The sequence below is a fragment of the Leptonychotes weddellii genome, chromosome 1 (assembly GCF_054177405.1).
Source record: "Leptonychotes weddellii isolate Sample4059 chromosome 1, ASM5417740v2, whole genome shotgun sequence".
Lineage (NCBI taxonomy): Eukaryota > Metazoa > Chordata > Mammalia > Carnivora > Phocidae > Leptonychotes > Leptonychotes weddellii.
This window is the reverse complement of record NC_138369.1, coordinates 81,612,867-81,626,941: the sequence shown is the minus strand read 5'-3', so window position 1 is coordinate 81,626,941 and position 14,075 is coordinate 81,612,867. Positions and strand designations below refer to the sequence as shown.

The following is a 14,075-nucleotide window of genomic DNA, read 5'->3' as shown; positions in this document are numbered from 1 at the left end:
CTCCTAGTCATTCTGTTGATGGGTGTTTGAGGGAATGTATAGAGGCCAAATTATTGACCAGAACCCAAGCAAGATGCACCTGTTTTCCTGGGACCTTAGGGTTGCTGGCCTCTTGTTTTCCCAGCCTGTCTTCTGCGGGAGGGGCCTGCCGCGCTGTTACTCAGGCAACCCTGTTTGGGCGGAGTTGCCCCTGCGCCCCTGTGGCGGGGGATGGGCTCAGTGGGAATCAGTCTTTGGGGCTTTTGTTCTCTGGCGCCTTTCCCTGGCGGCTTTCTGCGTCTCTTCCGCCAGTCAGAGCAGAAGAGACCGTTTCCAACCCTCTGCCTCAGAGCAGAGAGACCTCAGTCTGTTCTTCAGTGAGCTCTCCAGGCCACACCGTCTCCATTTCTGTCCGTGCTGCTATAAACTGCAGCGTCCTGGGTTGTGCGCCCCTCCGCAGCGCTCCCAGTCCTGCCTCCAGGTTGGGGCATGTCTCTGCCCTTTGTGCTTCTAAAACTGCCAGCCGCTCCCAGTGCGTGCGCCCGACTCCGCCACTTGGGGTTCCGTCCGGGGGACTGCAGTTCGCGTCCGCGTGACTCCGCCGCTCGCTGCTCCCGGTTTCCACCCCAGGGGTTGCCCCTCACCGGCGCGACCCGGTGCACCGGGTTTCCATCGCGGAGGCTGCAGTTCGTGTGCACAGGACCGTCGCTTCGGTTTCTGTCGGGGGGCTGCGGTTTGCGTGCGCGGGACCCCGCCGGTGTGGTTTTCCACCCCGGGGGCTGCCCTAAAGTCCTTTCCCGACGCTACCAGTCTGCGAGTCTGTGCCCCGTCCGCAGCACCCGAGGCTGTCACTCACTGGCGGTGTAGGATCCCCACGGCCCTGCTCCCTCCTGCTGCCGTTTATCCTCCGATATCAGCCCGCAGAATCACGGCTCTCCGCTTCGTACCTCAAAACCAACTGCCTGCGATATTGTGTTTGTAGAGATCCAGATCTTCTTACATCTCAGGCTGGTTTCGTGGGTGCTCAGAGTGGTCTGGTAGATATTCAGCTCAATTCCGGGGACCAGTTGAAATAGGGTCCCCTACTCCTCCGCCATCTTTCCCCTCTTCTGGTTCAATATTATTTTTATACTGTTGATCCATGTTGTCTGTTGGTCCAGGTTATTGTTTTCATTGGTGTCTAGTATTTCTCTATGAATATTACACAGTCCATTTGTTCTACTGGCAATTGATATTTGGGTTGTTTCTTGTTCTTGGCTATTGTGAACTGCTGCTATTATGTATATGCATCCTTGTACACTTGTGTGCAAGTTTTCTAGAATCAATATCCAAGAAGTAAAATTGCTGGGCCCTAGGGGAAAACACTCGTGTATACTGCCACAGAGCCTCTGGTCTGTACAATTAAAGGTAATATATTCCTATAGATAATGATGTCAGTGGAGCCTTGGGGGTTGTACATTGTGGCAGTTTTGATAGGGAATGTTTACCTTCAACTTCAGAAGAAAATGCCAAACTATTCTCCAAAGTGATTGTACCAATTTATACTCCCACCATCAATGTATGAGAGTTCCCACTTTTCCACTGACCAATTGTTGGTAAGTCAGATTTTCAATTTTTTGCCATTGTAGTGTATAGAATTATTTTTATAGTTGTAATTTTTATTTCTGTGATTACTAATGAAGTTAAGCATCTTTTCCTTTGTTGGCCATTTGTATTTCTTTTTTTAAAGTGCTTAGATATGTCCTTTATTCATTGTTCTGTTGGACTACCTGTCTTTTCATATTGATTTGTAGGAGTTATATATTTTGGACATGAGCCATTTGACATTTATGTGTAGCAAATGTTTTTTGCAATTCTGTGTCCTCTTTCCATTTTCCTGTACAGTTGATTGTTGAACAACGTGGGGATTGGGGGTGCCACCCTGCTCCCCATGCAGTCAAAAATCTGTGTATAACTTTTGATTCCTCAAAAACGTAACTACTAATAGCCTCCTGTTGACCAGAAGGAAGCCTTACCGATCATGTAAGCAGTCAGTTAACACACACTTAATATGTTGTGTATATTCTGTACTGTACTCTTACAAGAAAGTAAGCTAGAGAAAAAAATGTTAAGAAAATCATAAGGAAGAGAAAATACATTTATAATACTGTATTTATAAAAAAAACCCATATAAAAGTGGACCCAAGCAATTCAAACCCATGTTGTTCAAGGGTCAACTGTAGTCTCTTTTTATGAACTGAAGAACCCAATTTTAGTATAGAGATGTATGGTCTTTACCTTTATAGTTTAGTGCTCTCTGTGTCTTATGAAGTCTTTCCCTAGTCGCAGTTGTAAAGTTATTCTCCTATGTTATCTTATAGCTGTATAGTTTTGCCTTATCACATTGAGTCTAATCACCTGGAGTCTTTTTTTTTTTTTTTAATGGAAGTATAGTTGGCATACTGTATTACATTGGTTTTAGGAGTACAACATAGGGGTACAACAACTCTATACATTATAATGTGCTCACCACAAGTGTAGCTGCCCTCTGTCACTATACAGTGTTACTAAAATACCATTAATTGTATTTCCAATGCTGCACCTTTTATCCCTGTGACATAAACATTCCCTAACCAGAAGCCTGTACCTCCTACTCCCCTTCACCCATTTTGCCCATCCCCCCAGCCCCCTGCACTCTGGCAACTACCTGCTCTCTACTTATGGATCTGTTTCTGCTTTGTCTGTTCCTTTGTTTTGTTTTTTAGATTCCACATATAGGTGAATTCATATGGTTTTTGTCTTCCTCTGCCGGGGAGAGGGAGAAGCAGGCTTCCTGCGGAGCAGGGAGCCCGATGCGGGGCTCGATCCCAGGACCCTGGGATCATGACCCGAGCCGAAGGCAGACGCTTAACGACTGAGCCACCCAGGCACCCTTCAAATTAGTCTTTTCATTTTCTTTGGGTAAATACTCAGTAGTGGATTTACTGGATCATATGGTATTTCTACTTTTAATTTTTTGAGGAACCTCAGTGGCTGTACCAACTTACATTCTCATCAGCAGTGGACAAAGGTTTCCTTTTGTCCACATCCTTGCCAACACTTGTTACTTTTCTTTTTCATACTAGCCATTTTGACAGCTATAAAGTAGTATCTCCTTATGGTTTTAATTTGCATTTACCTGATGATTAATGATATTGAGCATCTTTTTTTTTTTTTTTTTAAGTAATCTCTGTCCAACATGGGGCTCCAACTCATGACCCTGAGATCAACAGTCACATGCTCTACTGACTGAGACATCCAGGTGCCCCTGATATTGAGCATCTTTTCATGTGTCTGTCAGCCCTCTGCACGTCTTCTTCAGAAAAATGTCTATTCAGGTCCTCTGCCCATTTTTTTATTTTTATTTATTTATTTATTTATTTATTTAATTTTAATTTTTTTTTATTTCTGCCCATTTTTTTAATTGGATTATTTGTTGTTTGGTGTTAAGTTGTATAGGTTCTTTGTATATTTTGGACATTAACCCCTTACCAGATATATCATTTGCAGATATGTTCTCCCATTCAGTAGGTTGCTTTTTTTGTTTTGTCCATGGTTTCCTTTGCTATGCAAAAGCTTTTTATTTTTTATTTTCATTTTTATTTTTTAAAAGTATTTTATTTTGAAAGAGAGAGAGAGCTAGAGCGTGCACTAGCATGGGGAGGAGAAAGAGACAGAGAATCTTAAGCAGACTCCATGCTGAGCACAGAGCGCAACACAGGGCTCAATCTCACGACCCTGAGATCATGACCTGAGCCAAAATCAAGAGTCAGATGAAAAGCTCTATGTTTTGATGTGCTCCCAGTAGTTTAATTGCTTTTGTTTCCCATGCCTGAGGAGACCTATCCAGAATAATGTTGCTAAGTCCAATAACAACAAGATTACTGCTTATATTTTTTTCCAGGACTTTTATGGTTTCATGTCTCACATTTAGGTCTTCAATCCATTTTGAGTTTATTTTTGTGTATGGTGTAAGAAAGTGGTCGTTTCTTTTGCCTGTAGCTGTCCAGTTTTCCCAGCATCATTTGACATTCTAGGCTTTAGTAGTGGGCTTATTGTGATTGTAAATATATTTAGAGGTCTTTTGACTATTTTCTTTTGTTTTTTCCTAATCATCATTTTTTTTCTGTACTTTTTTTCTTTATTTTTGGGGGGGGTTGATTTTCCTCTATTACTTTTTCTTCTCCACTATTGATTTAGAAGTTTTATAGTTCAGCTCTATTGATTTTTCTATTGTTACTCTATTTTATTGATTATCTTAAAATTTTAAATATATACTTAGGGTCCAATCAGCAGACAAACCACGTTGCATAGGTAGCTAACAGGAAAATTTAAAACAAGAATTGCTAACTAGTAAAAGGTAGTTAACTACTATGAAAGGGGATAAAAGAGGACTCTAGGAGGTACAGAATAGCAACTGCAGAAAGTAGATACTACCCTCAGGGATAAAGGAGAGTGAAGAAAGAAATTGTGAAATTTGGAAGAATGCCTTCCAACTAGGCTGAGATTGAAAACTTTGAGGAGAGGTTTGGCGGCCATAGGAAGAAGCCTACTTGTGGCAAAAAAAAGAACAAAACAACCCAACTTGCTGGCTGGTGCTGAACCATGAAGGCCATGGTTATGGTGGCAGAGCCCAAGGACATGAGCCAAGGGTAAACTGTGAGGGGTGCTTCCGTGACAGAGATCAGCCTCCACGCAACAACCAGCTAGCTGCCATGGAAAACAGCACATTAGTAGAAAAAAAAAAAGTCCCCTTTTCTTGCTCCTCTGGCCTTGCAGTGTCTCTCCAATGCCCTCTACTGGGAAAGCCTAACATCAAGCCCCCTGGCAAAGAGACAAGTCTGGTGTCCCTTGAATCATCAAAGGACGGCAAAGATGGGCTGATGTGGAGCTGAGAGGTGATAAGATAGTAACTGACCCAAATTTATCTGTAGTTTATTTTTAAAATATAAAACTATCTTTAGTTTCCTAAATAAGATAATGACCTGAACACTTCAACTTTCCACTGAACCAGCCTCTTGTCCCTTTTTAAATGTTAATACCAGCATTTTAGTGCCACTGTGTTTTTGAACCCAGTTTTTGCAAAAACTTTTGGTTGCTTGCCTGTTTATATTTTGTAAGCAGTCAAGACTTAGGTTAACACTTTGTGGATTTCTTCGCTCCCCATTGTTTCCCATGTACCACTTCTGAATATTACACTTTCTTTCTTGCTGAAATACATCTCATGGCCATTTTTCGGTTTGATGTTCCCATGTGTTTTATATTTTTAAAATTGCAATTTTATTGTATAGTTTTGCCCATGAGCTTCTTTTAGTGGGAATTACATGCTGCAGGGGTCCCACATGTGCCCTGGATGGGCCTGGCAACCCTAACGGCCAGTTTTGTGGTTGCCTGTGTCAGGGCTTCACGTGATTGTAGGTTCTAAACCAGTTTTCACATTAGTTTCAAGGTTTGGGGTTTCTATTCCAAGTCAGTTGTGTGTAACCTCAGACCCTGTGTTCCTGTAGGACAGATTAGTTGACTGCTTCCACTCACTGTTGACAGCCAGTTCCTTGTCCTCATTGGCAGCCAAGGTGTTTTCTGATACAAAACTTTTCAGGCTTCTTGTCCCTTACATAAGCCTTGCCTTCTGTCAGTGTATGCTAAAATTCTGGTTCCTGTCAACACTTAAATTCCCCTACAACTCCTGTACACTGCTTTAAATTTCCTCTTTGGACCATCACCAGGAAATTTACCTGTGTTACTTCTTAATCAGCCATGTTTAAAATAAATGCTGTTCCTGGTTTAAGTAGGTTTTCTCTGTGTTTGGAAGAGGAAGGGATAGGTTTTCACTTGTTGGCCATCTTAACCAGAAGTTGTTTTAGGGTTGCTAATATTCAGGATGTGATACATGATGCATTCCCTTATACGTCTCTGATGCTTTACCATTTTCAAGGCACATGTATTTAGTAAACATTCCAATGCCATTGTGAAGTAGACAGGACAGGCATCAGTTGCCTGATTTTTGTTACGAGAATTTGTCACTCAAAATAGAAATCTTAGCAGAAACAAATTTTATTACACATCTACCATGTACTTAGCATAGTCTGGATGATGGGGGCTGAAAATCAATTACAGTAACTTCAACTGGATGGACAGTAAACAAACATTAAATTTCAAACAATATGCGTAGTTGCCTAGTATGTGATCTTCATAGATACCTAATAAGCCTTTTTAATAATTACATGTTACAAGGCAGGGAATTATTAAAAAATACACAGCATTGACAGTAAATGCTGTAGGAGGTGGGGGAAAGGCCATTTCAGTGTGGACTGGCACAACAGAGGTGGGTTTTGAGACAAGGCTTTTGAAGAGGATAGGATTTGAGTAGGCAGGATATGATACATAGACTATTCTGGAATAGAGCATCTGCACATAAAGTTGTAAAACACTGGGGGCTAGATTGTTAGGTTTAAAGGACAAATTAAGGATTGGGTGTTATTCTTCTAGAAAACAGGAAATCATGGATAATTTATAAGTGAGAGTAACATAACAGAAACTTAAAGATGTTACCATTCTTCAGAAAAGCAGCAGTGAAGGCAGTGTGGGGGAGGGGACCAGGAAACTGATGGCAGGGGCTGTTGCCTGAGTGAAGAGAAAAGGATGCGAACTCAAGGGTAACTCTAGGATAACAGAGAGGATAAGAATATTTGGTGTTATAAAGTTTGAAATGCAAAAGAGGCATTTGTGCAATTTACATATTTTGCTTTTAAATGCTATTTAGGTGAACCAGCCATGTCTTAGAAAAGTGGAATAGAATTGCCAAACCATCTGAGAGACAGGCAAGAAGCTCCTTCTTCTTCTGGCACTAACACTCTGCAGCATTCTCTCATGCTGTGCTGTGGGAGTGGAGATGTAGACCTGGGCTTGGGGTTTGGTTTGCTTTTTCCTATGGAAATGAGGCCATGTGCTGGAGTTTGGGGCCAGGCCATCCCACACTGGAGTATTTAACTCAGGGTATTTAGGTATATCACTATAACATTGTTGCCATCAGAAAAGTACATGTTAGTTCTACAGTAGATACAGGAACAAATTTCCTGGCAGCGAAGTACCAGAGGTGGCAGAAGGACCAGAAGGGTTTAGGTAGTGTTGGCTTTTGGCACTTTTAGTGTGGGTCATTTTTTATTCCCATAAAAGAAGCCTCTTCCCTTGGTCAGTCACTTCCCAGGAATACTGGTAGTTGCTCCAGGAACAGACCTCCTTCACCCCTTATGTCTGAGACAGGACACTTTGGACACATACATTTGGGCAAATCCCAAGTTATATGGTGTGTAATTACCTACATAAAAAAATCACCACTGAGGTTCTGATAATTTATTAAGTATGAATACCCCATTTCTTTCTGGATTTGAACAATTAAATCCAACTGAGAGAGAACAGTACTTGCTTTTATATACATTTACCTCTCCCTAATATTATCCAGTCATGTACTTAAATTTCACACAAAAATGTATGTATATATTTTCAACTGGCTGTTCTGATTTAAATTACAAAATATACATATGTACACATTTTACTATAAAGGTAGTGAGGGTGCTCATCAACTTCTGGGCTGTCCATCTGGAGTCAGCTCGTACCTGTAAGACAGTTGGGTTTGGACTTGTGTTAGTATCGAGAGTGTGTTTTGGTGGCAGCATCAGGCCAAGCAGCCTCCTCTAGCCAGCCTAGGCCCCTGGGGGACAGGGAGAACCCATCCCTTTGTAAGTCGACCAGCCAGGATTAAGGCTAGAGCTTACAGAGGTCTGTTAGGTAAGTGAGAACTGCAGGCAGAAAAGCCTTAAGTATAGGTTATAATGTGTCTCCTTCCTTGATAAGCAAAGAAGTGGACATGTACTGAAAAAGGAAGAATTTTGGAGAAAGATTATGTGCAACTGTCGGAGACAGTGTCTTGAGTACCAGATTAATGTGATAAAATGAAAGGGCTCACTTACCATTGTGAGAAGCCCTTAATCAGATCCTCTTTTGATAAGTCAATCAGTACCTAAACAAACACAAATAATCAGTTTCCTTCCAAAAACTGCATTAAATGGAAACATATTGGGACAAATGGAATTGATCGTAAAAAGGGCCTCCTTGGGTTTCAGTTTTGAGCAGGGACTCTTTTTCTTTTAGCTCTCAACATGGAACCTCTCCAGAAGGGCAATATAGACACTGACCTCAGTGTACTGGGAAAAGGTGAACTGCTCTTTGGAGTTAAACCTCAGAATTTATAAATGTTACTGAAAGAGAGAACAACTTGCCTTTACTCATGAACTGATTCGTAATTTTAAGCAAGACACCATAGTTGCCTCAACTGTGTAAAAATGAAGATAATTTCACCTACACCATAGAAGCAGGATCTTAAAAAGAAGGTCTTTATTAAAATACAACTGCAAAGTATTGTACAAATGTCATTCTTTTTGTCTGTCCTTGGCATCTTCCTGAAGATTATATTTTCTCTACTTCTACTTAAAGTAAAATCCCATCTCCACAAAAATCTTGACATAATGAGACCCAAGCTTCACACAGTGCTATATTTATCAAAACAATACTTAATAGATGTTCAAATACTTACGCAATAATGAGTTTGGATAGATTCTCCAGTTTGTTAAAACAGTATTTATATTAATTTACACATCTGTTTTACTTTCAACAATGTTAAAACACACACACCCAAAAACCTCCCAGTGAGGCTCTAACATCCTTAAAGCCACTGGTAACACCCAGATGATCCCATCAGAATTTCTGCAAGGTGTTCCACCAGTGAACTCCAGTTTAGAGTGCCAGGGGACAGAGTACCAAGAGTCCCTCTTGTACTTACTTTTCCTAGCTCCTTCCTTCTGTGTGAGCCAAGTGGCCTACTGTTTTTCACTGCGACATCTAGTGACCTCTTCTTTACTTCTTCCATGGGAACAAAAAATTCAAATCTTTAAGATGCAAAAAGTCAGAAAGTGAGATTTACTTTTTTTTTAGATTTACATATTTTAATCATTTTTGTTGAAAATCTGAAGTGTTTGATCCATTTTCCTACTTTTAAAACAGAAGCTATAGACTATTTAGGGGACCGTGCAGAACAGTTGGCTCATAGCAGATATTCAGTGCATCATTATTACAGGTAATCACAGTCCTATGCTAATCACAAGCCGTGGACGTATTAAGAGGCTGTTTGCCTGTGAAGTGCCTTGTACTACTGTGCTTTGGGGTTTCTTACTTTCTCTGAGCCTACCCTGGCTGCCTTTCTTTCAGCTGCCCCTTCTCACTCTCAACAGTGCTTGCTCATAGGACCACCTCCACCCCTACCTCCGTTGTCTTTTCTGACCAGCTAAGGACTAGGATGCTGAGGAGTCAGCTGCAATGGAGTTTCATAGAAAATAGTGGCCCTTCCCCCTTCTGCCTGTGGAGTAAGGCAGAGGAATCTTAGTGTATAAGCTTTGTCATATACTCACAAGAGGCCACTGGAATCCTTACTTCTAGGTATGTTTTTGTTTTTGAGGTAAGGGAACATTAGTTTCAGGTGTTTAACAATGATTTGATATTTGTATATATTGCAAAATGATCATCGTAAGTCAACATCCATCACCATACATAGTTATAAAAACTTTTTCTTGTGATGAGAACTTTCAAGATCCATTCTCTTGGATCTAGCTACTTTCAAATATGTAATACAGTATTATTAAATATGGTCACCATGCTGAACATTATATCCCCATTATTCATTTTATAAGTGGAAATTTTTTCCATTTGACCCCGTTTACCTATCTCTACCCTGCCCACACACACACATAACACCAGCCACCAATCTGTTCTTTATATCCACGGGCTTGGCATCTTTTGTTTTTTTGCTATCCTTTATGGGCTTTTTGTTTCCTTTAGATTTCCACATATTAACATAATACCCTAAAGGTCCATCCATGTTTTTGCAAATGGCAAGATTTTTTTTTTTTACGGCCAAATAATATTCCACTGTGTATATGCCACATTTTCTTTATCCATTCATCCATCAGTGGACACTTAGGTAGCTTCCATGCCTTTTCTATTATTGTAAATAACGTTGCAGCAAGCATGGGAGTATGTATGTGTTTTTGAATTATTTTCATTTTCTTTGGATAAATATCCAGAAGTGGAATTGCTGGATCATATGTTCTATTTTTAGTTTTTTGATGAAACTCTGTACTGTTTTCCACAGTGCCTGCACCACATTCCCCCCATCAGTGCACCAGGGTTCCCTTTCTCCACATCTTTACCAACACTTCATAATAGTCATTCTAATAGGTATGAGGTGATAGATCATTGTGGTTTTGATTTGCATTTCTCTGATGATTAGTGATACTGAGCACCTTTTCATGTGTCTGTTGGCCATCTGTATGTCTTCTTCGGAAAAATTCCTGTTCAGGTTCTCTATCTTTAAACCAGACTTTTTTTTTGCTTTTGAATTGTATAAGTTCTTTGGATATTTTGAATATTAACCCCTTATCAGATAAATGGTTTGCATATATTTTCTTCCATTCAGTAGGTTCCCTCTTCATTTTGTTGACAGTTTTCTTCGCTGTGTAGAAACTTTTTAGTTTGAGCTAGTTGCATTTATTTTTGCTTTTGTTGCCTTTGCTTTTGGTGTCAAGTTCAAAAAATCATCAAGTTCAATGTCGAGGAGCTTATTGCCTATATTTTCTTCTAGGGGTTTTATGGTTTCAGGTCTTACATTCAAGTCTTTAATCCATATTGAGTTTATTTTTGGGTATGATGTAAGATTGTGGTCCAGTTTTATTCCTTTAAATGTGGCTGTTCAGTTTTTCCAGCACCATTTATTGAAGAATCAGTCCTTTCCCATAAGTTGTCATATTGACTATTGTCATAAATTAATTGCCCATATATGTGCAGGTTTATTTCTGAGCTATTTTGTTCCATTGAGTTCCATTGATCTTTGTGTCTGTTTTTATGCGAAAACCATACTGCTTTGATTACTATAGCTTTTTAACAGAGTTTGATATCAAGTAGTGTAATGCCTCCAGCTTTGTTCTCAAGATTGCTTTGGGTTTTTTGTTGTTCCATACAAATTTTAGGATTTGTTCCAGTTCTGTGAAAAATGCCATTGGAATTTTGAAAGAGTTGCATTAAATCTGTAGATTGCTTTGGGTAGTATGGACATTTTAACAACATTAATTCTTCCATTCTATGAGCAGTAACTATCTTTCCATTTATTTGTGTTGTCTTCGATTTTTTTCATTAATGTCTTACAGCTTTCAATGTATTGATCTTTCATCTCCTTGGTTAAATTTATTCCTAGGTATTTTATTCTTTTTGATGCAACTATAAATGGTATTGTTTTCTAATTTCTCTGATAATTCATTGTTAGTGTATAGAATGCAACAGATTTTTGTATATGATTTTGTATCTTGCAGCTTTACTGAATTTGTTGATTAGTTCTAATGGTTTTTTGGTGGAATCTTTAGGGTTTTCTATAATGTCATGTCATCTGTGAACAGTGACACTTTTACTTCTTCCTTTTCAATCTGGATGCCTTTTGTTTTTCTTGCTTAATTGCTCTGACTAGGACTTCCAAAACTAAAAAGGTGGCAAGAGTAGGCATCCTTGTCTTGTTTTTGATCTTAGAGGAAAAGCTTTCAGGTTTTCACCTCTCAGTATGATGTTAGTTGTGGGCTTGTCTCCTGTGGCCTTTATTACATTGACGTACATTCCCTCTATACCCACTTTGTTGACAGTTTTATCATAAATGGATACTAAATTTTGTCAAATGTTTTATTTGCATCCATTGAGATGAACATACGATTTTTGCTAATTTGATGTTTCATATTGATTTGCAGATGGATACTGAATAATCCTTGCATTCTGGGATCCCCACTTGATCATGATGTATGATCCTTTTAATATATTACTGAATTCAGCTCTCTAATATTTTGCTGAAGATTTTTGCATCTATGTTCATAGAGGGCCTGTAATTTGTTCTTGTGTCCTTGTTTGGTTTTGGTATTAGGGTGTAATGCTGGCCTTGTAAAATGAGTTTGGAAGTGTTCCCTCTTCTTCTGTTTTTTGTTTGTTTGAAGAGTTTGAAAAGGATGGGTATTCTTTGAGTGTTTGGTAGAATTCACCAGTGAAGCCATCTGGTCCTGGACTTTGTTGGGAGATTTTTTTTTTAATTTAATTTTATTATGTTAATCACCATACATCATTAGTTTTTGATGTAGTGTTCCATGATTCATTGTTTGCGTATAACAGCCAGTGCTCCATGCAGAACATGCCCTCCTTAATACCCATCATCGGGCTAACCCATCCCCCCCATGTTGGGAGATTTTTGATTACTGATTCAGTCTCCTTATTAGTAGTTGTTCTGTTCAGATTTTCTATTCATTATTCAGTCTTGATTGTATGTTTCTAGGAATTTACCCATTTCTTCTAGCTTGTCAAATTTGTTAGCATATAATTTTGTTCATAGCGGTCTCATGATCCTTTGTACTTCTTTGGTATTAGTTATAATGTCTCCTCTTTCCTTTCTGAATCTGTGTTTTTTCTTGATGAGTCTAGCCTAAGGCTTGTCAATTTTATCTTTTCAAAGAACCAACTTTTAGTTTCATTGATCTTTTTTATTGTCTTAGTCTCTATTTCTATAATTTATTTCTGCTCTGATCTTTATTTCCTTTCATCTGTTAACTTTGGACTTTCTTCATTCTTTTTATAGTTCCTTGAGGTATAAACTGAGATTGAGATTTTTATTGTTTACTGATGTAGGCATTTATTACTGTGAACTTTCCACTTAGAACTGCTTTTGCTGCATTCCACGAATTTGGCAAGTTGTATTTTCCATCTGTCTGAAGATATTTTTGATTTCTTCTTTGACCGGTTGGTTGTTCAGTAGCATGGTGTTTAATCTTTACATACTTGTGAATTTTCTGGTTTATTTCTTGTACTTGATTTCTAGTTTCATACCATGTGGTCAGAGAAGATGCATGATATAATTTCAATTTTCTTAAAGACCTGTTTTGTGACCTACATATGATCTATCTTGGAGACTGTCCCATGTACACTTGAAAAGAACTTATATTGTGTATATTCTGCTTTTGGATGAAATGTTCTGTATCTATCTGTTAAATCCCAGTGGTATAACATGTCATTTAAGGCTGATATTTCCTTAGTGATTGTCTGGATGATCTACTATTGATATAAGTGGGGTATTAAAGTCCTCTACTAGTATTGTATTGCTATTTCTTCCTTTAGGTCTATTAATATTTGATTTATATATTTAGCTGTTCCTATGTTGCGTGTGTAAATATTTGTAAATGTTATATCCTCTTAGTGGATTGACTTCTTTATCGTTACGTAATGCTGTTTTCAAGTCTATTTTGTCTGATAGAAGTATAGCTACCCCAGTTTTCTTTTAGTTTCCATTTGCTTGGAATATCTTTTTCTATCCCTTTACTATCAGTTTGTGTATGAAATGAATCTCTTAAAAACTGCACATGGATGGGTCTTGTTTTTTTTATCCTTTCAGCCACTCTGTATCTTTAGATTGGAGAGTTTAATTTATATTAATAGTAGTCAATGCCATTTTGCTGTTTTCTGTTTTGTAGTCCCTCTCTATTCCTTTCTTCTTTTGCTCTCTTCCATCGTGGTTTTATGACTTTCTTTAGTGGTATGCTTAGATTACTTTCTTTTTAAGTTAAGTTTTGTGTACCTACTATAGGTTACTGCTTTGTGGTTACACTGAGGCTTACACAGAACAGTCTTTAAGCTGATAATATCTTAAGTTTGAAAGCATTCTAAAGCTTTCACCCAGCCCCACCACATTTTATATCTTTTTATATCCCTTAAAACTAGTTACTGTGTAAATAAATAAAATCTTAAAAAAAAAAAACAAACTAGTTACTGTGGTGATAGTTATTTTTAGTACTTTTGTTTTGTAACCTTCATACTGGCATTATGCATGATTAATCCACTACCTTTACTATATATTTACCTTTACCAGTGAGATTGATACCTTTATATGTGTTGTTACTAATTAGCACCCTTTCTTTTCAGCTTACAAAGTCCCTTTAACATTTCTTTTA

At 38.6% G+C, this 14,075-nt stretch overlaps 1 protein-coding gene across 4 annotated transcripts in view; it reads right to left on the bottom strand.

Moving 5' to 3' along the window:
- Nucleotides 1-6,035: 6,035 nt before the first annotated feature.
- ESYT3 (extended synaptotagmin 3) overlaps nt 6,036-14,075 on the bottom strand; it is a 50,093-nt gene continuing 42,053 nt past the window's right edge. For 3 of the 4 annotated variants that reach the window (XM_081826946.1, XM_081826957.1, XM_081826953.1), the window contains 3 exons: nt 8,837-8,942; nt 7,968-8,017; nt 6,036-7,613 (listed from right to left, as the gene is read on the bottom strand). In XM_081826946.1, coding sequence (XP_081683072.1) covers nt 7,577-7,613; nt 7,968-8,017; nt 8,837-8,942 — 193 coding nt within the window. In that variant the 3' untranslated portion in view covers nt 6,036-7,576. The remainder of the gene's footprint in view (nt 7,614-7,967; nt 8,018-8,836; nt 8,943-14,075) is intronic. The other variant, XR_014147219.1, reaches the window with a different exon arrangement.